This window comes from Rhipicephalus microplus, chromosome X (assembly GCF_043290135.1).
Source record: "Rhipicephalus microplus isolate Deutch F79 chromosome X, USDA_Rmic, whole genome shotgun sequence".
In the NCBI taxonomy this organism is placed as follows: Eukaryota; Metazoa; Arthropoda; class Arachnida; order Ixodida; family Ixodidae; genus Rhipicephalus; species Rhipicephalus microplus.
This window is the reverse complement of record NC_134710.1, coordinates 126,149,115-126,171,301: the sequence shown is the minus strand read 5'-3', so window position 1 is coordinate 126,171,301 and position 22,187 is coordinate 126,149,115. Positions and strand designations below refer to the sequence as shown.

Here is a 22,187-nt window from a genome sequence, read left to right as displayed (position 1 = left end):
GATCTGGTATAGTGAATAATGTTGTAGTGAATTCTAACATTACCATAACTGACTATGTTGACCGAATAAGAAGACGTACACTCTGATATCCCACTGTTTCTTTTGAGCATGACGCATATTATCTCACAAACGGTGTTCGGACGCCGCCTCAAAATGAAATCATGTAGTACATAGATTGCCAGGTTGTTTGGAAAGTACAAAAATGTCATAGTATCCGTTTCTTCTGCAAGTGGTCTTATCGTTGAAGCAAAATTGTTCACGCCACTCTGCCATGTCTTCGAAATCATGAAAACCTACGTTTAATTTCGTGTCAGAGTCTCTTTTCTTGACACAAAAACAATGTACGAGTCAAGTTGATTGGTTCTTAGAAAACAGTTGTTGCTCGCGTCTGTTATCCGCGGATGTGAGATGCTAGAACCTATACAGCCTCGCTGTGAAAATTCGAAGCCAAAGCTCAGCACAGTGCTGAAGTGCTTTCAGGCCAATTCTCACGAGCAGGTGACGCAATAGGAGAACGCCGACTGACCTTTTCCATGATGGCATACAGCTCCTCGTCGACCCCTATGATTCGAAACATATAGGAGCCGTAGAGGAAGGCGATCACCTGCAGCAGGCTGGGCAGGATGTACAGGGTGAGCCGGTGCTGGCACAGCGGCAGGTCGCCCAGAAACTCCGACTCGTAGTTCTGCGTCTGCTCCCCCATCACGCCCTGCAATCAAATCTCGCATTCCTCCACGTAAAAAATTTTTAGTCTTTTGCAAAACAAAAACACGTGCATCCTCAACCACCCGGCAAGAACGGTATGTTCCTCCTCAGCCCAGGGCCCCTAAACCATCCAAAGGTCAAAATATGGTTGGGTTCATTGCAGTTGTGTTCGATTTTGTAATGAACACGCAGCCGTAAGAATCTTTTCAGACGGTGCCGTAATAGCGGGTTTACACTCGGTTGATGATACAAAAGATGCCCCCGCACGTTTATTCTCGCCTTGCGAGGAGAAATAGTAATGAGCGCGCGTACCGGCGTGCAAACAGAGGTCTAATTTACAAAACTTCTGCTCCATAGGTGATTTTTTCCCCAATGGTCCACTGGCTTCACTAACGATATGTTATTCATCGTGATTGGCTGAGCTATTTCCTTTCGAAATTTTTTAACGTTTTTGAGACTGTGCGTCTAGATTATTTTATGGATGACATGAACAGACAACAATGTTAACGTCATGGTCAGAGGAGAGGAGGTTGTTTATTAAAATCTGTGGAGCGCCCGTGGCTCCTAGTGCTGCCACGTTTGGTATTGTTGATGGCGACATTGATTGCATTGTTGATGGTGATGATTTTTTTTTGCATTTTGCAAAAAAAAAATATCATCGCAGGTGGCTTAGGGGCCCTTTAAGGTCATATGTTCAAATTGCCTCTAAGTATTCTGAGGAGAGGGTCCTACAAAATAACACTATAGTGGTAACATTTTTTGCGTGCGCATAAGCCACGGTCGCTAAAGCTTACGTGTGTGGCTTATGCGCTGAAATAATTCAGTCATGTAATACGACATTCGCTTTGTTCACAATACATGGACATTCAAAAATGTGCCACTTTCATGTCAATGTGCAATATCTTTTTGGGAATTATAGCCACTTCAGAGGATACGCGCACGTGTCGTAAGCTTGCCTGAGCGATATAGCAGCCTTTTGTGGCATTCTTGACGAATATCTTGTAGATTCACTTGTATCATCTTGGTAAATGCTTGTTATAACCCTACAGAAATCGTCCACGAGTTCTCAGCATACAGAGCCCCTCCCCCAGCACCCGGTATTAAGATAAGCAGTGGAAGTCACACCTTACGTATATCGAGTGTCGCTGGACTCAAGAAGATAAGCCTATACGGTTGGGTTTTTCTTTTTAATTTTTTATGCGCAGCACAAAGTTGCATGAGTTCTGTATATCACATGTCCAGTAAAGCAGGCACAGTGCAAGTACAGGGGGAAAACATAAAAACCTTTTTGATTAATATGCTGACAAAGTTTTGTACAATGTTTCCCTTTCCTGCGGTCTCAAATATATTGGTCAAAGAGACCGATGCTTGATCATCAGGTTACATGAAGTCATGAACCCAGTTTGAAGATGCAGAAAAAAAAATGACGATTGCTTGGCTCAGCACTGGGCTCAGTGCGGCTGCACTCCCGTATTTTACCAAACTGCCGCCCTGGCGAAGCGTCTGAATGATCAGACACGAGTGATTATTGAAGCCTCGATTATTTCAAAGAGCCACTGTGTCAACAAGCGCTCAGTTCTCTTGACTCCAAAATAAATGGCATTTATTGACGGCGTAAATCATGCCTAAACCATAGTACACATCTTTAACATGCTTTTTGTTGCTTCTTCTCGTGCTTTTGCATATCGTGTACTCTGTTACGCCGTATAAGATTTTGCTATTTAACCTCTTAACAATTGTTATACGTGACTGTTTTCGAGTGGTGACGCGTTGTAGTACACCGGCATAGGTGCATCTGCGTTTTTTATAAGTCATCATTTGGAAGTCACTGCTTGTGTTTGTTCCTTTCCTAGTCTAGTTGTCTGCTCCTGCGCTGTTTGTTGAAACTGGTTTACTAACTAGACCAAACTGAACCCTTGTTTTTCATGAAGAAGGCTTACTGTGGACTGTCCACATGTCTTTCATGCAAGCCTGTAGCAAGGATTTTTTTTTCAGGTTTAGGGCACTTGTTTAAGACCTTGGCATTTTAGAAAAACACCTATTTTCTTTACTTCTTTTTGGGAGAACACCCCCTGCGTCATAATCGCGGAAAGGTTAGTAAAGCCCTTAAGCACGCCCCCCCCCCCTCCCTACTCCGGCTGTGGGCCTGTCTTGATACTATTAGCGTACGCATACCAAAACAGAGTCTGTGTTTAGCTTCAGCAACGAGGGCGTTCCAGTCAAACGAGACTGTAGCCGCGACGACGAATTCAGGAAGGAAGCGATCCACTAGCAACGTTTTGGTCTGGGTGACGGCTTAAGAGGTATCGGCGGATCAACATACAAGCGTTGTGAAAGGCATGACATTTCTGGGCACACCAACTTGTTAGCACAAGTCACTGTCAATTAAGGCATCCAAACGAAGTTTTCAGCGTTCTAGGAAACAAAGAAAGTCGTGGCAAGCAACCTACGTCTACTCACGGTTGTGTAGTCGTCATATTCCTCCCAGTAATAGTATACCGGTGTCGGGGTCACATTTCTTGGCGTGGGTCTGGTCGCGTTCCGGAGAGTCGACTGCACAAAATGAAACAAGAGAGAGAGCAATGCTGAAGAACGACAAAGAAATAGCGACGAGTTTTATCATGCAGAAAGGTTTCCAATCTCTACTTTTACATCCTTTAAATGGCAAGTGTCAGCTTCTACAAAGAAATATAGAAGGCCTACAGAGTCCAGGAAGTACAAAAAATACAGTAAATGATTGACTGTTATGTATGTGGGGCTTAACGTCTCAAAACCACCATATGATTATGAGAGACGCCACAGTGGAGGGCTCTGGAAATTTGGACCACCTGGAATTCTTTAATGTGCACCCAAATCTGAGCACAAGAACCTACAGCATTTTCGCCTTCATCGAAAATGCAGCCACCGCAGCCGGGATTCAATCCCGCTACCTGCGGGCAAGCAGCCGCGCACCTTAGCCACTAGACCACCGCGGCAAGGCTCAAGCTTACTGTATGTCGGGACTGGAATGCGAGTCTGCAGAAGAAGATCCTGTCTTAATTGTGGGGTAGCCGTTAAAAACAAGCTCATCTTCCCTTCATCACGTAAATTCTCGTGGCAAAAAACGTAACAGGAGTAAGAAAAAAAAAAGAGGAAGGCCAGACAAGTTCGCGTCTTGGATTCCAAATCGTTCATGGCATGCGGAGGCAAGGGACACGGCGATGTGAACAGTTTTATGCGGTAGATGACCGATCGGGTACAGTAATCGCACACTGTTAGGACTTCGGATTTGATGGCATCCCACCGCTGCCACTAGGAATTCGGGTTCGGTGGCATCCCACCGCTGCCACTACTGTTAGGAATTCGCTGTGGCGCGATGGTAGCGGTAGCCGAGAGCGGTGAGCAGCCGAACGGACGTAGCTGAAGCCTTCGCCTACAGGCGAAATAGGGAGGCAATCATCCCTAGACGCCAGGCCTATAGGGAAACAGGGGACGACGTTTTCATCCAAAGAGGTCACCACTTCGAAGGTAAATTTTGCCGCCCCCCCAACACACACACACACACACACGCACGCACGCACGCACGCACGCACACACGCACGCACGCACACACACACACACACACACACACACGCACGCACGCACGCACGCACGCACACACACACACACACACACACACACACACACACACACACACACACACGCACACACGCACGCTCGCACACACACACACACACACACACACACACACACACACACACACACACACACACACACACACAGAGAGAGAGAGAGAGAGAGAGAGAGAGAGCAGATTGTACCAGCGCACGTGCGCGCGAATGGTACATACATGTTTTGTTATCTAAAGCAAGAGTTGCATGGCCTCCAAGATACGCGCAGCACGCTTGCCATATTGGAGGCGATAAAGAGTCCCACAATACCTCACAGATGGCAGCACATTATCTAGCGTTTGTTGGTTGCTTAATCGACGCCTCTGCAAACCCATGATATGTTTTGCGCTAGATTGACATAGTTGTCCATTTTTAGAGCTGTTTGAAAGTCCTGTGTGTTTTAAGCGGCGATGGATCCACTATCCCGACCTTTTTCTACATAGTTTGATGGCCCCTCGAATGCTCCTACAAATCGCCAAATGTACTTGTTTTCGTCGTGACACCCGTCGAACAAATTGCGTTAAGGAGACTCCTTCCACTACGTGACATTTATGTAGTGTTCTTTCCCCGAAGAAACTGCAAGTAACACCGTGGCTTTGTAGTAAGACACCTGCTTGCCACGCGAACGGCATGAATTCGATCTTCAATAAGACCGAAAATTTTGTTCTTTGTTCTGTTTGCTTCTTTCTTGATTTTTCGCTCACGGAGGATTTTTCGCTCACAACCAACGGGGCCGACGCCGACTACGCAATTGCTGCGACACGAGCTCTCTAACGCTATCGCGTTAGAACAGGTAGTAACGTTTATGGCAGAAGCTTATCGTTTGCATAGAGCCGTCTAGGACGACCACATCGGCTGGGGGAAAAATTCTCAAACATCGGGCCGGCACGGCCTTAAAGAACGTTTTGGTCTTTTCCATGAGACCAGTTCCCGGGGCTCGGCGGAGGAGGCGCAGCTTTCCCCGGAACTACACGTGGTTCGGCGGCGCCTGCGTGGAATGTAGAGATGGGAGGGGGGGGGGGGGGGAGTTCGTTGGAACTGCGCTCGTTCGCGTGGGAAGAAGCGCTCTCAAACTCGGGCATAACAACACGCAGTTACGTCGAGTTGCGCAATCAGTTTTTATCTCAAGGCTCCTGAAACGTGTTGATTAATTTAGTCGGGTGGGTGACTAACCTCGTCATTGAGGTCATGTTTTGTTTGCTCATATGTATTTTTTGGGGTATTGACATTTGCAGTTGATAACCTATTAGGTAATAAAAATAATGTGTACGTTCACAAAAGTCACGGCTGTCCTTATAAACTGCTTAGATAATAGATTCCTTTTATAATATTTGGCAAAAACCACAAGACGATAACAAAACCGTTGCTGCAGATTCCGCAGCCACCAGTACATACAGTGACTAGACTCGGGGCCAGACCTCCGGCAAGGAGGGCATAAAACGTTTATCGGCGTAGTTTTTGTACAAGAGCTGAATACTGCAGCAACAATTTTGATCTGGTCCCTATTCTATGAGCCTATAGGAAACGAATAAACATTTCTTTGAAGTGGAGATGGCATAGATCCACAGTTTCACGCGCAGCTACTGAAGCTTCAGGCACACTCAGCCTGGCGAATCGTGCAACATCAAGTTTTTAAAATTTATATTGGTTATGCAGGGTCAAAGGGTGGAAGAAAAATGTTTTTGAGCCACCCACGGTTGCAGAACTCCATGCAGACTTCCCGATTAAGGCGATGTCATTGAGAAGGAGGGCAGTTAGTTACATCGCTTTCGATTTACAGTGCATGGCGAGAGTGGTGTCCCGATGGAAACGCTATGATGCGCGTGTATGTAGAGCACGGCCTCTTCAAAAGTTCATAACTCACGGCCGCGGCCCGACGTAAACATTAGGATGGCATGTGCTCTTTGACACCGACGCTATCCGTAGGTGATAGAGATGCCTACTATGGCGTAGCTTTCATCAGTAAAGGCCTTTCATCCCCCCCCCCTTTTTTTTTGAGATGGGACGCCAAGAAGAAATAATGAGGAACAGGTTAAGTGCGTGCATAATAATGGCAACCTTAACGTTTTCAGCTTGAATGTATTGTAGTGGAGCATACGCACTAACGTGTATACGCCTTCCAAAGAGAAGAAAAAAACCCCGTGCTCTGATTGCACGAGAACCTGGGCCGCCTTTGCCAGACTTGTCGTACGGCCATTTTTTGTTGCGACATCGTTGCGACTTCTCCGGTTCAATAAACGTCATCACATTTGGTGGAGGCTGCTGAGATCCCCAAGCAGACCTGGAGCTCCACTCTCGCAAGTTGCCTGAGAGACCACTGCAAAACATCTACAATGGTTGTCTGACTATTCAAAAACTATGGGGGCAGTATTCGGTTTGTATTTGTATTTTATTCGGTGTTATCACTATTCAATTTGTTATAAAATTCACTGTTCACCCACCACTACTCACAGCTAATTGCTTATCTCTGATGACCCTGAAGTGTTTGGATGGCTGACTCTTTGTATTGAAGCCAGCTTGTATAATGCTAGATATTTTTTTCTATCATGAATATTCTGCGAAAAAAAGGCACTTGAGTGCGCAGCAATTCCCAGTTTAAACGCATGAGCACTATGATTCCTTACAGTAATTATCCATGCCTGATCCATTGCAGTTTATAGTTTCTCTAAGGAATCTGAGATTTAGCAAAACTTACCGCTTGCGTTGTTTTGAACTCTAGACGTCCAGGGCAGGCCAATCCCTGAAGAGCCGCATAAAAAAGCAGTAGAGTCAGGACAACGCCTGGGTACAAGACGTTCATGAACCTCCAGGATAGATGGTGACGCGTGGGGTTGTCCTTGCGAAACTTCCGCCATGCTACCTGCGAGAAGTCTACAATAAAACAGGGCACACGTGGACATAAATAATTTCAGCGTTGCTGTCGTTGTAGTCTGTGTGTGTTTGTGTTGTACCTACACGACCGCTTTGGCTACGTGTATGATCGATGTATGTTGTTCAACGATGCGATGAAGCACTATGACGATAAGTTTACAGCATCTGGAAAACCTCGAAAAGCGAGTCTAGGAAATTCAGTGACAATAGCTGTTCTGCATTAATTATTTTAAGTTGCATGGTCTGTACCTATATAGACGTTCCTTAAACCTTAGTTGATTATAATGTCTGTTGGCAACTGGGGAGACCACTGCTTCATTCGGGCATTAGGGTACTTCAATAAAATTATTAATTTGTGTTTCCAGTGGTGCCTTCCTAATAATTGTTGGGGTTTAACGTTCAAAAACCATCATCCTTGATTGAGAGACTCCATAGCGAAGGGCTCCGCAAGTTTCGACTATCTGGGGTTCTTTAACGTGCACCTAAAAATAAGCACACGGGCTTCAAGCATTTCTGCCTCCATCGAAAATGCGACCGCCATGGTGGGGGTTCAATACCACGACTTGCGGGTCAGCAGCCGAGTGCTTTAGCCACCTGACCACCGTGGCGGGTTGGTGCCTTACCAATTGCAAAATGACGGAGTACGGCTTCAATATAGTTGACTTGCATATCTTCAGAAAGTACGTCGTTGCTACAATATCTTCGTCACCAGCAATGTCTGATATCTGAAAAAAGAAAGCGGAAATAACAGTCATCTGACATTGCATTGTGCGTGGAAAATGAAATCAAGAAAGCCAATGAACATTGACAAGTTTTGGTTATATTGGAATACGATAGTACTGACTATAAAAATTACTGGTGTATCTAAAATATATGTATATTCTTCCGCAAGTCCATATTTCGTTATATATATATGCAAGCGCAAACGTAATTGATATTTAGAAGACTCGGTGGAAAATTTTATCTAGCTTTTGTTTCACTGAGGTCAAGTTGACGCGCTAAATTAGACTGAGCTACAACTGACCCGTAATAAAAAAACGGGAAAAAATAAAGAAGAGCACATATCTACTTCTTTGTAACCGCTCACCTGAACGTGGACATTTGAACTCTCGGTGCTGGAGACATTCTCATGGCTTCTTTGACGCCGCGGAGAAAATCCATGACTCACAATTAAGTCTGAAGATCTGCCCGGCAATGAGCGCGATGAGTGAATCTGAACAGAAAAAACAGAGAGCAGTGACTTGAAACGCGGCCGAATCACTAAGAAACATCTATAATAAAAGTTTTCATAACTTTATCAGAGTGGTTGATGGAAACTTTGCAGCTACGTGACCCACTCTAGCAGTCTTGGCCCTTTGGTGTCACTTATAAAGGTTACCCCAGCATTGTCATTGCTTTGGCTGTAACGTTCGTATATTTAATGTTAGGTAGATTGTCTCATTTTTTCTGAACATGCTCATCACTCCCTGCACCATTCGAGCCTCCTCAAGTCCGCAATCCCAGAGATAACAAGGCGTGGGGAAAAGCAGATAGCCCAAGTTGCACTGGCCCTAAAAGCCACACTAAGTGGAGCCGCTTGTAAAACCCCGTGCTAACGGACATCTCATCAAAACGGTATGATTGCCAAGTGTGAGCACCGCTTTACCTGCCGTGATTCGCTGAGGCGTTACCGTAAAGAGTGACCGTGTGATCTGTGACACCTGCTGCTTTTGCTCTGAGAAAGAAGGTGGATGTCGTGGGAAGTTGTTTGCTATGAATTTTTGTGTTGTATGCAGTGGTGTCGAACAACTGCTCACAACAATTCTTCGCCCTAGCCATGCAGTGGTGCCTTTCGTGCTAAAACCTCCCGTGGGGGCGGCATCTCACTCTTATTCAATGCGAAAGTGATTGCACTGAGTCGATCAGTGTAAGCCTCAGATTGAGTGCCGCGCTACTCCAATGCAATTGATTGCAATCGAGGCAGCTTGCGTTTCTTCCCCTCGGCAACGTTCATCAGTTACGACTGATCGAAGGGAGTGTCTTGAGATGAGAGGAAAACACACAGTATAGCGCTTGCCACATGGTCAAGATGATGCAACGGCAGGGCGCATGTTAATCAGTGACAAGGCGTTCTGTGGCCATGGCTGGGGACACAATCAGTAACTTATCAGTTATCACATTTGCGGCGCCACCACCCAAACGTCGCAGTTGTGTGTTTGCGCAGTTGCGTCGAAGAATTAGAGGGCACGCGTGGGAGCGAGATAAAACACGCTCGATAAAAGAAATGAAACAGAATAAAGCGTACTGTGGCCTCCGCGCGGAGGTACGCATCCGTCGTCGCAACCATTTCGCAGTGTTGGGTCTCAATATGATGGCGCGAAATCTAACAGAGCTTCAGACGGGAAGAAGTGAGAATAATAGGTGCAGTGCTAATCTTCTGCGTCTGTCACTCTCAATGAAATTTTGTTGAATACCGCACCAACAATCTCCGTCCAACATACTGCGCCACGGCGTATGTTATTGCTGCAGCGTCGTTTACTAAGTACATAATATATCGATATCACTGCTCATGCAGTTACACATATTATGTGCCTACTTCAATATTACTTCAGACACTCTCGTCTATTTCTCGCCTTTTTCCATCCCCACCACGGTTGTTTGGAAGCCGTTTCACTTAGCAAAGAACACCCATTCACTTATTCGCTGACGTGCGGAAGCCGATAAATGCAGTAAAAGTGTGGAAAATAATTTTGATATATAGATATTGTGCAGTATCATCCCCTCACGTGCAGAACAGATCAACTGAATGCTATTGTTTGGAATCCAAAAAGCCCCGGACATATATAAGCAACGGCCAAGTGCGTGGGCGTAACACCACTGGAGCACGTGTCCTCTCAGTGTTTCACAAAGAGCGGCTGTGAAGTATGCACTCTCGGGACCAGGGTGAACTCTATCCACGTGGCAGTCTTCTCGGCGCCTCTTTAACTGGAAGCATCTCAATAATTTTTGTTTCCCGCCCACCGATCCTGCGTGTTCGATATACTACAGCAATATACGTGCTAAATAAAGTTACTCTCTCGGTGTTCGATTTCTTTCTTTACTCTCTTATTGCTATCATAATTCTTCCTGCAAGCCATTGCAAGCCAGGGTGACTTTATACACAACTCACACCACATGTCCCTTCCTCGCAACGGTCGCAATATTAACGCGAGCACTTTCCCCAAACACTCGATCACCATCGGATGTCCTCTTCGCGTCATAGCTGCAGAGATGGCGTATCGTAACGCTACGCATAGCTCTTCTCTATAATGATAAAGTCTCATGCACTTTTGATGTCAGCGCCCATTCTGCCTGTATCGTGTTTCAGTTTTCTCAGTTGTGTAGCATACAGTGTCCAACAGACACTATTTCTGTGGCTGATTTTATATATTTAGGGAGGGACTCCGTATACGTAAGCCATGCGATGCTTACAGAGCGAACAAGCTAAAGTAGCGTAATTTCGTGTCGCGTCCCGTCATGCACCCGTAATTTTAGGTCCATGAGCCATGATGACGCATGGCTTAATTGTAATTGGTTGTCATGTAAATAGGAAGGATTTGCAATAGCATCGTAGACACTGCCACTTTGGATTGCACTCATGCAAACGTACTTCGCAGCGGATACATTATTTTTTTTTCTAAACTGCTGAATTCAATTTACAAAATTTACGATTCACGCCATAAGCCAGGGGTTTCAAACATGCGGCTTGCGTACCTTTCGCTAATGACACGACCCGCACATGACTGTCTTCATTCCATTTTTGTTTCCTTGATAAGTATGTCCATGAGCAACACTGACGTAAGTGGTCTGTAGGAATTTTTTACTCTATGTGGTCACCGTGTGTTCAAACATCAATATAGAACAAAAGCCGTTTATTATTTTTCAGAATCAGCATCCATATGTTATTTATTCTGGCAATAGATATCGATTGCCATGTCTCTCTCTCGAATGTTCAAGTCAACTCCATGTGCGTAGGAAAGGCCTTGTTTTAGGCATGGAAGCATCAGCTGACAGCTTCAAGACCATCCTTCCCCCACTCCCCTGACTCAACCTTCTTCACTGCCCGGCCCTTGGCGGAACTAAATTTTGTTACCGCGGCCCGTTAGCTGAGGTGAGTTTGAGATCCTCGTCATAAATGTAAGAGGCGAAAAATCGCGCACGTCGACTGCAAGTTCCCAGTTGAAGCCAATTTTAGATGACGTTCTATTTTTGTGAGCAATAAAAACATTCTCGAAGTCGCACGCAAATACTTCACTATTCAAACGTTGCAATGCAGCACGCCGCAGTACCGTATAGAATAAAGATCCAATTCACAGCACTGCATGCTGTACAAGCTGCGCCTGTACTCAGAAACGATCTGCTTCCGCACTGATAAGCGCCGCAGCGGTGCTGTGCGCTCGCACAAGCCAGCCAAGATAGGGGACTCTTCTTAATCTCGGGATGTGAATGGACCGTAAACATCATGTTTAGCGGCGACAACGGTATGCGTTGCGGTATGGGGTGGTCGCTATTGTTGTCCGGAGCTCTCACTGAACAGAGAATATTAGTTGGCACCTTCCCTCGTATTCTCCGCCAATAGCGTGCGGCGACAGTAATATGACATTGTTGCGTGGCAGAGAGGTCTCACATCGCTCAGCAGCTACTGTTGCCGAGCGTCAGCTTACACAAGCGTTGCGTTTGTTGTGACAAAACCAGGGTTTTAAAGACGACGTGGTGTGGTATAAACGAAAGGCGGGGAATTCAAGGGCTTGTTTTTTCTTTGTTAGATACAGCCTTTATAAAAACAATGAAACCAATTGAGGTATAGGGGACGTCATTTGTACTGTTTTAACTGTATTGCAGCAGATATGATATAAATATGAAGGAGTTAAAGGGGACGAAAACATAACTTGCAACCGACAGATACCGAACCTGCAACGTTCGGATGAGGCGTCCGATGATTCGGTCCCGGCCGGTGGGAAGTTCTCTTTTCGTTCTTCTTTTATTTTTTCACATTTACATCAAATTCGCTATAATACAGTTGAAGCAGTACAAATAGCGTCCACTATATCCTAATTGACTTCAGTGTCTGTTGGTTTTGACTGCGGTATAGCAACATGTACCATACGCACTTTATCTGATTTGCCAGACACAGCGACGATTCCAGTGATGTTAATTGGCTTAAATGAAGCAATTTTAACGGGGTTCATTGGCAACAGCTTGCCCTTCAGAAGACTTACAGACGCTAATGGCGGGCGGCGCACACCAGTCCACAATCGCAGTAATAGCACCAACAGCTTGCGCTCGGCTCCTCTTGCTAAGGTCGTGGCCCACTGCGGCACATAATCTTCTTCCTCTCTACACAATGAACACTTATTTTTGGTCGTTACCGTTGGAGCATCTCCAATTGCACCGCATTGCAAGTGCATGTAGAAATATTACAGCGAAGAATAAATAGCTGACACCAGACTCTGTCTAATGCTTGTTTGCGCTTGGTGCTCATCAAAATAAAACGTGGGGTAGTAACTTCCAGAACTCGCTTTACGAACTACGGGGTTCAGTATTGTAGAGCACTTTGTGAAGATTTGGTTTTACCACCGTTTAACTCATGTCGCGAAAATACGGGTTTGGCGGATGTCCCATTCTTAGAGAGACGGGCCACGCATCTCCCAGATGTGCATTATAAGCGCACTACCTTAACTACTTCGCTACAATGTATAGCCCCTCTATCGGCAGTCTCTTCTCAGTGCATGTGTAATATCACATCGCTGTCATGGATCCATCACCTCGCGACCAAAGCGGGTCTGGAGGTCTCAAGAGCGATGGGCTCGGAACGCCAATAAATGCTAAAATGCTATTCACAATGAACAGTCACAATAAAGTCACATGTATACCTTAGGCAATTGCCTAAGAAGACGATCCTAAAGTAAAAACTAATTACTTTTTTTTCTCAATATATTGTTCTGACGGTCCCCCCCCCCCTTTCGCCTCAACAAGCCTTCTGCATATCCCGTACTTTTACAGTGCCTCTGGACTCAGCCTACCTTTGACTAAGCAATGACGTCGTGGTATTATGTCATAATATTACGCCAGTGGGATGTCATAATGACGTCACATAAGCGTGCGCCCAATAATGATTAAAATACCGATCATGTTGACTACAAAAATTTGCCAAACCAGTCGAGAAGCTGCAGAATAGGTTTTTAGAACCTTTTGCTGGTGGATTTCACCTGCTCCGTCCTGGTTGCCGGAAAGAAAAGCCTCCCGCGACGGCTGCAATGCATGCGTAGCGAAAAATTTATTCGCACTGCATGGTATCTCCTTGTGCAAACGTATACACCTAATTGAACAATAACTCACTGTCTTCGAATTGCGTTTCTCACGATTAACAGAGCTGCTATATTTAGAAGTACTTCGATTTATCTGGAGGGTGCACACTGCGAACATTACGGAATAATCGCAGCGATGCCAAAGATGCGAGCGAATTCGGGCACTTTATCGCTGCGCACGCTCCGCAAGCTCAAATAAAAAGAAAGGATGCGAGGAGAAAGGAATCTTTCGTGTAGATAGGAAGAGGACTCTCAGAGAGCTGGCTATCGAGGACAAGTCACCGCAAAGGGCGTGAACGAGCACATTTCAGCTAACAAACGCCTTATCAGTGACAGTTCAGTGACCGTTATTGTTTATGGGAGAAGGGCGTACACAGATCAACTATACTCCATACAAAAAAAAGAGCAAAAGTAACTTGAAGTTGAGAGAGTGCGAGGCCGTCGCAATTGAACCCGTGCAAGGGCACTACTTCTCATGCAGACTTCGAACATAGAAGGCTGTCACCGGTGAGAAAAGGGTGAAGAATGGAAAAAGGCGATTGTTCGCTCAGGCTTCAAGGTGTCAAAATGAGCACCGCTTAAAAAGGAGTCGTTCTGCACATAACGTGTGTACGAACCACAAATAGAGTGCAAGGAGGTGTTTATAAAAGGGAAAGAAGAGAACCACCCATTTGTAGCACGAAGCCACTAGGAAATCCGTACGGATCGCGGAAGGGTACCACCCGCTCGTAGCACGAAACCACAAGGAAATCCGCACCACCCGTTTGTAGCACGAAGCCACAAGGAAATCCGTACGGCTTTCCTTGTGGCTTCGTGCTAAAAACGGGAATACCCTTCCGCCACCTCGCGGATTTCCACTGAAACCATTTGCAAATGATTATTTATATAGGCACTAATTTTTTTCTTTATCATTGAAGTTGAGTCGTGTACAGCAGATGTCGATGCAGCGAATACCACTGTGAGACAAAGCGAAGAAGTTTTTGATCATAAGCACGTGTGAAAGAAAAAAAATCTTGGCAAAGTAAAAAAGAGGCGCATTAAAGGTTATGAGACACCAGTAGAAGTTGTCCAAGGTGTGCGAAGAGATCTGCTGGAGTCCGAAGGAACTTGCAGAAGGAAGAGCTTCTGCGTTTCCTTCGCTAGCAGACGTCAGCAAGCTTAGCAACTCGGTAGCACCAGCTGCCTGCATTGGCTTTGTTTTTCGCGGATGAGGATGCGTTCTCGTTCACTGAGAGCAGGCAGGCCAGCGTTCACCGAAGCAAGCGCACCATTCGCCCTCTCGCCACCCAGCGAGTGCTGAGATGGTGACGCCCTCCCTTGCGCTCAGGCAGACGGACCAGCACGATAGCAGACAAAGCTGCACGCCGCCGACACGGTGAAGAAGCTCCTTAGGTGCTTCACCTCTAAAATTAAGAGCGCCGTCTGTCAGAGATTCGTGGCGTCTGAATGTATAAGCACGACAATTACAACGCGATCCCGACTGTTTTCGTAGCGCTGTTCTCACATTTAGTGCGAATTCATTCAAAGCTTGACCGTTGCATAATAAACACTCATGTTCACAACCTACAGAAAAATTAAGAAATATTCCAAAAAAGGCGTATAGGTAGCCCGCCCAGCTATATTTTTACATAGAATACGGCCGCGCAGATGAACGGGCTTATCGCGCTCCGCCACGCACAACGGAAGGGGACGTGTACGATGATCGGCAAAAGATGCTATTGCCTTTACTGTACCGAGCTATTTTATAGTAATATTCGGCCGTGGCACGGCCGAATATTACTAACGTTTCGGCCGTGCCACGGCCGAAACGTTAGTAAATACGATCCTTTTCTTATGTGCTATCTTCAAGTTAATTCAATATAGAAAATACCCGGACCTGTCGTGCCTTCCCTTCAAGTTCTTCTATATATATATATATATATATATATATATATATATATATATATATATATATATATATATATATATATATATATATATATATATATATATATATATATATATATATATAGGATCTAACAAACAGTAACGCCAAAAAAAGTATAGGGGAAGATATTATACCAAATTGTAATGTAAATATGAAGAAAAGTGGGTGAAAAGATAACTTGCCCTGGGCAGGATCCTGCCCACGGCAAGTTATCTTTTCACCCACTTTTCCTCATATTTACATTGCAATTTGGTATAATATCTTCCCCTATACTTTCCTTGGCGTTACTGTCTGTTAGATCTCATTAATATTGTGTAAAGCACAGAAAAACGAGCTCTTAAGTATACACTTCTTTCCTTAATGTATGTATATATATATATATATATATATATATATATATATATATATATATATATATATATATATATATATATATATATATATATATATATATATATATATATATATATATATATATATATATATGTATATGATATGGCACAACGGGAGCGTTGTCAACAAGGATAAATAATATATTTATTTCCCAACAGTTTCAGGAGGGGTCCTCCCTTCATCAGGGGAACTCATCCCCTGATGAAGGGAGGACCCCTCCCGAAACTGTTAGGAAATAAATATATTTATCCTTGTTGACAACGCTCCCGTTGTGCCATATCCCATACCTTCACAAAGACTAACTGGCCCATTGAAGTATTACTCCCACTATATATATATATATATATATATATATATATATATATATATATATATATATATATATATATATATATATATATATATAGTATATATATCATAATATATATATATATATATATATATATATATATATATATATATATATATATATATATATATATATATATATTATGAGACCACGTCCGGTACGGCAGTAACCAGGTTAGCTCTTTAATCCAGGTGCACGAGCCAAAGAGACCCAGCCCGCGTGACATACGATGATGATCACTACAATGGTATTGCCATACAGATGAAGATGAAGTACATAGTCAGCGCTCACACTATTTTCCCCCCTTCGCGAAAGAGGGCAGGAAGTTGGATAGGGTTGGAACGCCGAATATATGGTTAGAGTCGAGAGACGTGGGCGATCTCGGTGCGGCGGTGACGGCGATCAGGAGCCGCGTTGACAGGAGCAACGCGATAGTTGACTTCGGATGTTCGTTCCAGAACGGTGTATGGACCAAGATATCGGTGAAGGAATTTTTCGCAGAGCCCAGGTGCACGAACAGGTGTCCACAAAAGCACTTCGTTGCCTGGGCGGAACAGAACAACTCGACGCTTTGCATCAATGTCGATTTGTCTCTTCTCCTGAATGGCAGCAGTGTTGGCGCGGGCGATTTCACGGCAGCGGGCGACGCGAGCGGCGAACTCTTCCGGAAGAGATGAATATGGAACGGAAGATGTGGACAAAAAGGTGGTGTCCAGAACAAAAGTCAGTACACGGCCATAAACCAGTAAAAAAGGGCTGTAATTCGTCGTACGCTGTATGGCAGTATTATATGCGAACGTGACAAAAGGAAGTACAGTGTCCCAGTTTTTGTGATCCGGTCGAACGTACATAGAGATCATGTCGGACAAAGTTCGGTGAAAACTCTCAGTCAGACCATTAGTTTCTGGGTGATACGCTGATTTGGTCTTGTGGATGGTGTTAGAGGCCTGGGAGGACTTCAGCAAGAACGTGTGAAAGAAATGTCTTGCCACGGTCACTAAGAAGCACACGCGGTGCGCCATGTCGTAAAATAATGGCGCGAAGGAAAAAATCGGCTACTTCAGAGGTAGCACCAGATGGAAGAGCTGCCGTCTCCGCGTAGCCGTAGCGAGTAAGGTGGTCCACGGCAGTAACAATTCAACGGTGACCGGTTTGCGTAAGCGGAAGAGGTGCGTATAAGTCTATGCCCACAAATTCATAGGAGCGGTTGCAATGGTCCCGCGGGAAGACACGTGGTACGTTAGCGGTGCTGGCATGACGCACAGGAAGCGACGAAGTACATAGACAATGCTCACAATATATATATATATATATATATATATATATATATATATATATATATATATATATATATATACATGAACTTGTATAGCGCATTACGGGGAAGAAGAAACGGCCGAGCAGACCGACACAAGAGGACAGAGCGCTCTGTCCTCTTGTGTCGGTCTGCTCGGCCGTTTCTTCTTCCCCGTAATGCGCTATACAAGTTCAAGTACGACGAACCAACTCGCCCAATCTTCAACACTCGTGGAATATATATATATATATATATATATATATATATATATATATATATATATATATATATATATATATATATATATAATCATATAAGCACATGCACAGACGTATGAATGAAAAACGGGTGAAGTTTTTCTGGCTACGCCTTTCTAATTTTTTTCTTTCTATCATTCGCACTGTATGGCCAAATCGGCAATATAATTTCTGCAGTATTTAGAAGAAGTTCTTTAAAATTAAACTATTCTGCGGAAAATGGCGTTTTGATAAAGTTGGTGCAATACCTGTTTATATTGTCATCATCCTTAGGTTGTAAGTTATTTTTCATTACTAGCTCTAAGTTCTAACGTTTTTACCATTATTTTTTATTATTTTCTGATAATCGTCTAGAAAGTATTGATCCTAATTTTCCCCATTATGAGACATCGAACTACACGCATATAGTGTGGCTATATTACATGTATAACAATGAACTCTTCTCTGCCGTTCCAACCTTACAGCTTATGCAAACTCATTAGTTATCATTTAATAGTTACTGTAATCGCCTTGGATACTAAGACATACACAAATTAAGAAAGGGCAAAAAAAATGCAGGCAGCAGTTGTCACAATACAGAACATTACGCCTTCCCGCTTATCAGGAATGAGTATACACATGTAACAAAAAAGAAAGTCATCGAAAATAAGCTGCGCTGCCTAGCAGTCTTGTCGGCTGCCACAATGACCTGCCACTTCCTTGCTGTAAGTGGATGATAATGGTTCACAAGTTTCAGAATCGTTGATACGATCGCGTCAGTGCACAAGTTTTAGAAACGTTGATAGGATTGCGTCGGTGCACTTGTTTCGGAATGGTTAATATGATCGCGTTGATAATACACGTTCGTAAGCCCTGTCATATACGCTTTCTCACTTTTCTTGCTTCGCACAGCAAGTGACTCTTAGCTGTGAAGGAAGCGAGTCAATAGCCCACAATAGAAAAAGCCAGCTCACACTCGCAACTGTCGGGAAGAATTCACAAGTCTGTCATTATTTACATTTAAAAAATCTGTATACTTTTATGCGTCGGAATTAAAAAAGGTGACAGTTAAGGTTTTTACTTCATGCTGTCTGGTAACACCATACACCATCAGATGTCATTCACATGCCGCTCATTGGTATTTCATCGCAAAATGAAGCCGATACACAGTGAGTGTGAAATGCAGACTGACTGCTTCAGTTTACCTATTACGTAATGCCAGAAATTTTGTGTGCATGAAATTCAAGACTGGTTGGCGACAACATGAGTAAAGGATATACCCGTATAGAACACACGTTGGAGCAGTTTGTGCTGAACGAAGACTATGCGAGTCTCGTAGAGCCTGCCCTAACGTCTTAAAATTCACATGGAAAGGTCGCAGCATTTATTTCATGGCCCTGCAAACACAACATTGGTGAAATGGCTCCGTAAGTCTCTCTTCCACTTGCATCAATGACATGTTGTCCACTTCTACAAAGGGAAAGCAGCGATAGCGAAAGACCTTGCCTGCAGGAATTGCAGCCTAATTATCAATCATATGCGCCGAATTGCACAAAAACGCCAGGCCTGCGTGGAAGGCCCAGCACAGTCCCACCGAAAGCTAGAAGAGCGGCCTTTCAGAGCTTTATCTAAACACTCATTGAGTAACTGCTGCAAGCACACTTATTTGATACCAACTAGGGCATTAATAATATTAATTGTTGGGTAGTAGGCCAGCTCTCGCTATGCTATCCTTTATCATTCTTCTGAGATGCGTGGTATGCGCTAAACACTTGCAAGGAATTTTGTGCCAATTGTTCATGCAGTGGCTGATGACAATTATGAATTGCGCCATGCCTTCAAGCTTGCGCGTGTGAAATCTGCTGGGGTGTTCTTGGCTGAGGATTGAGTAGTTTTAGCGTTGCAGTCTTAGTGTTCGAGTTTGGTTTGGTTTGGTTTGCTTTTATTCAAAGCAAAATTGAACAAGATTGCCTTGGGGGACACGACTTAAGGCTAAGTAAAAGCCTGACTACGTCGTGCCACCCTGACAGCAAAGCAGAAACACACCGCAAGCACAGCACTCAGAAAATTATAACATCTAGTTCTCTATAACATCTAGAGTCTCTAGTTTATCTGTTTCTGAGTCTAACCATATCTCTAGTGCTCATGTCGACTACTTCTTTTGGCCAGGCGCGATCCGCCTGGTCAGCGTCCCTGCCGTCTAATGAATTGCCGCTACACTCCTTTTTCGCAGTGGTATCGACAGCATTTCCGTGGCACTCGCACCTACAAATGGAGGCTTCATCAGACTTACAAAACCTCAGGTGGTCCAAAAGGAACTTAAAGATACTTTAAACCATTTCCAGACCATCACAGATGTGCGCCCATTTGGGCGGGGAGGTATCGTGTGAAGGTCGCCGGATAAGACCTGCGTCTAGGATCTTCTCAAATGCACCTCGTTTGCCGCTACCCCGGTGAGTGCTTTCATTCCGCCACACTCTGCATGTACCAAAGACCTTGTACGGAGAGTCGACTCCAAGCTGAGTCCAGTTGAGGCCCTAGACAGGCTCTCTGAAGCAGGCGTAGTTTCAATTTACCGGTGTAATCGCCTAATCGGCAAAGAGAGGGTACCGACCGAATCTGTCATCGTGACATTTGTGGGCACCACATGCCCGTCAAAAATAAAATTATGGCAATTGATCTTTCGAGTAGAGCCTCTCGCTTCTCGTCCGATTCAGTGCAAAAACTGCTGGAGATTCGGCCACAGTGCGGGAGAATAAATCTAATGTGCGTTTTAGCAGCTGCGGAGAGAGCCATTCTTCAAGCGAGTGTACTGCAACAGCGGAAAAGTGTTGTCTCTGTGGGGGGAGTCACGGCGCTGACAACTCGGACTGTTCTGCTCATTCCGAGGAGGTTCACATAGTTAGAGACAGGGCTTTTAGATACTCTGGCATTACAGCGTGCTACATTTCCAGTATAGCCTCAAATCTGTTGCAGGCTATTGAAACTGCCGTGGAAAAGGCAGTGAGTAAGACAATGCATAAATTTATATACAACCTTTCTGACTGTTTGGTGTTAATTCTTTGAAGCAGATTGTGCAAGGAGTACAGACTAGTACAGAAACTGCAGTATCAGACATTACCGGCGATGCCACTCAGCTACGCAATGTAGTTTTGGACGAACTTTCTGCATCTGCAGACAAGGCTAAGCAGTCAGGAACACAGGTGCACTTGGACCGACATATGCCTCAGCCGAGCACAAGTGCTACAACGGATATTAAACTCGACATGCGAACTAATAACGTACCAGATCCCATATCTCCACCGATCTCAAGTCCGAAACTAAACGGAATGAATCAGCTATTTCGCGTAAGGATGCTAACAAGGCCACTGCATGCGCATCTGCGGTGCGCTCAACATCATAGGTCAGTTGAGGGTACTACAGTGGAACTGCCGTTCTATATTCTCAGCCTCAACCGACATTACTTTTGCAATCATTTTAATCTTAATATTATAATTATCCCAGAAACTTTGCTTACACCAGATAAATATTTCCATCTTACAGATTTTCGTTATTTTCGATTAGATCACCCAACAGGCAGTGGTGGTTTAATGATCCTTGTATCAAGTACATTATGCCATAGGGCAAAAATTTCTTTCAGAATGTTAGACTTGGATTGTGAAATTGTAGCATTAGACTTATGCCTCCCCGGATACCACCCTTTTTTTCACTTGTAAATCGTTACTTCCCCTTCGGTGTGCAAAGTATTCGTTATCTTGACAGTGTATTGGTGGCATGTAGAAAGGAAATTGTACTCACAGGAGACTAATTCACATCATCTGTCTTGGGGTCTAAGGACAGATTCTTGTGGTAGGCGACTGTGGGAATGGACTATTGACCACCATCTCTCGTGAACCCGCCGCGGTGATCTAGTGGCTAAGGTAATCGGCTGCTGACCCACAGGTCGCACGATCGAATCCCGGCTGCAGCGGCTGCATTTCCGATGGAGGCGGAAATATTGTAGGCCCGTGTGCTCAGATTTGGGTGCACGTTAAAGAACCCCAGGCGGTCGAAATTTCCGGAGCCCTCCACTACGACGTCTCTCATAATCATATGGTGGTTTTGGGACGTTAAACCCCACATATCAATCAACAATCTCTCGTGTCTGAATATTGGTCTTGTAACATTTGTCCGAGGTCAGACTTGCTCAGTATTAGATTTAACTTTTTGGTCCAATGCAATCAACGTTTTTTCATGTGCTGTTCTGGATTCGGCAACTAACAGCGACCATATTTCTGTAGTATTTGATATTACTTGTCCAACAATGAGTTTAGATCAACCAAAATGCACATACATCAACCATACCAAATCTCAAGCCTGCCTCCGTTCTGCGATTTCTAAACTTGGATATGCCAGTACTAAGAAGATTGCATCTACGACTGGCTCAATGCTGA

The 22,187-nt window shown here is 44.5% G+C and overlaps 1 protein-coding gene across 1 annotated transcript in view; it reads right to left on the bottom strand.

The window, feature by feature from the left end:
* The window catches only part of LOC119176822 (uncharacterized), a 52,375-nt gene that overhangs the window by 18,723 nt on the left and 11,465 nt on the right, over positions 1-22,187 (bottom strand). The window contains exons 3-7 of the mRNA XM_075877608.1: positions 8,314-8,439; positions 7,850-7,951; positions 7,051-7,215; positions 3,166-3,258; positions 527-709 (exon numbers count right to left, since the gene is read on the bottom strand). Coding sequence (XP_075733723.1) covers positions 527-709; positions 3,166-3,258; positions 7,051-7,215; positions 7,850-7,951; positions 8,314-8,439 — 669 coding nt within the window. The remainder of the gene's footprint in view (positions 1-526; positions 710-3,165; positions 3,259-7,050; positions 7,216-7,849; positions 7,952-8,313; positions 8,440-22,187) is intronic.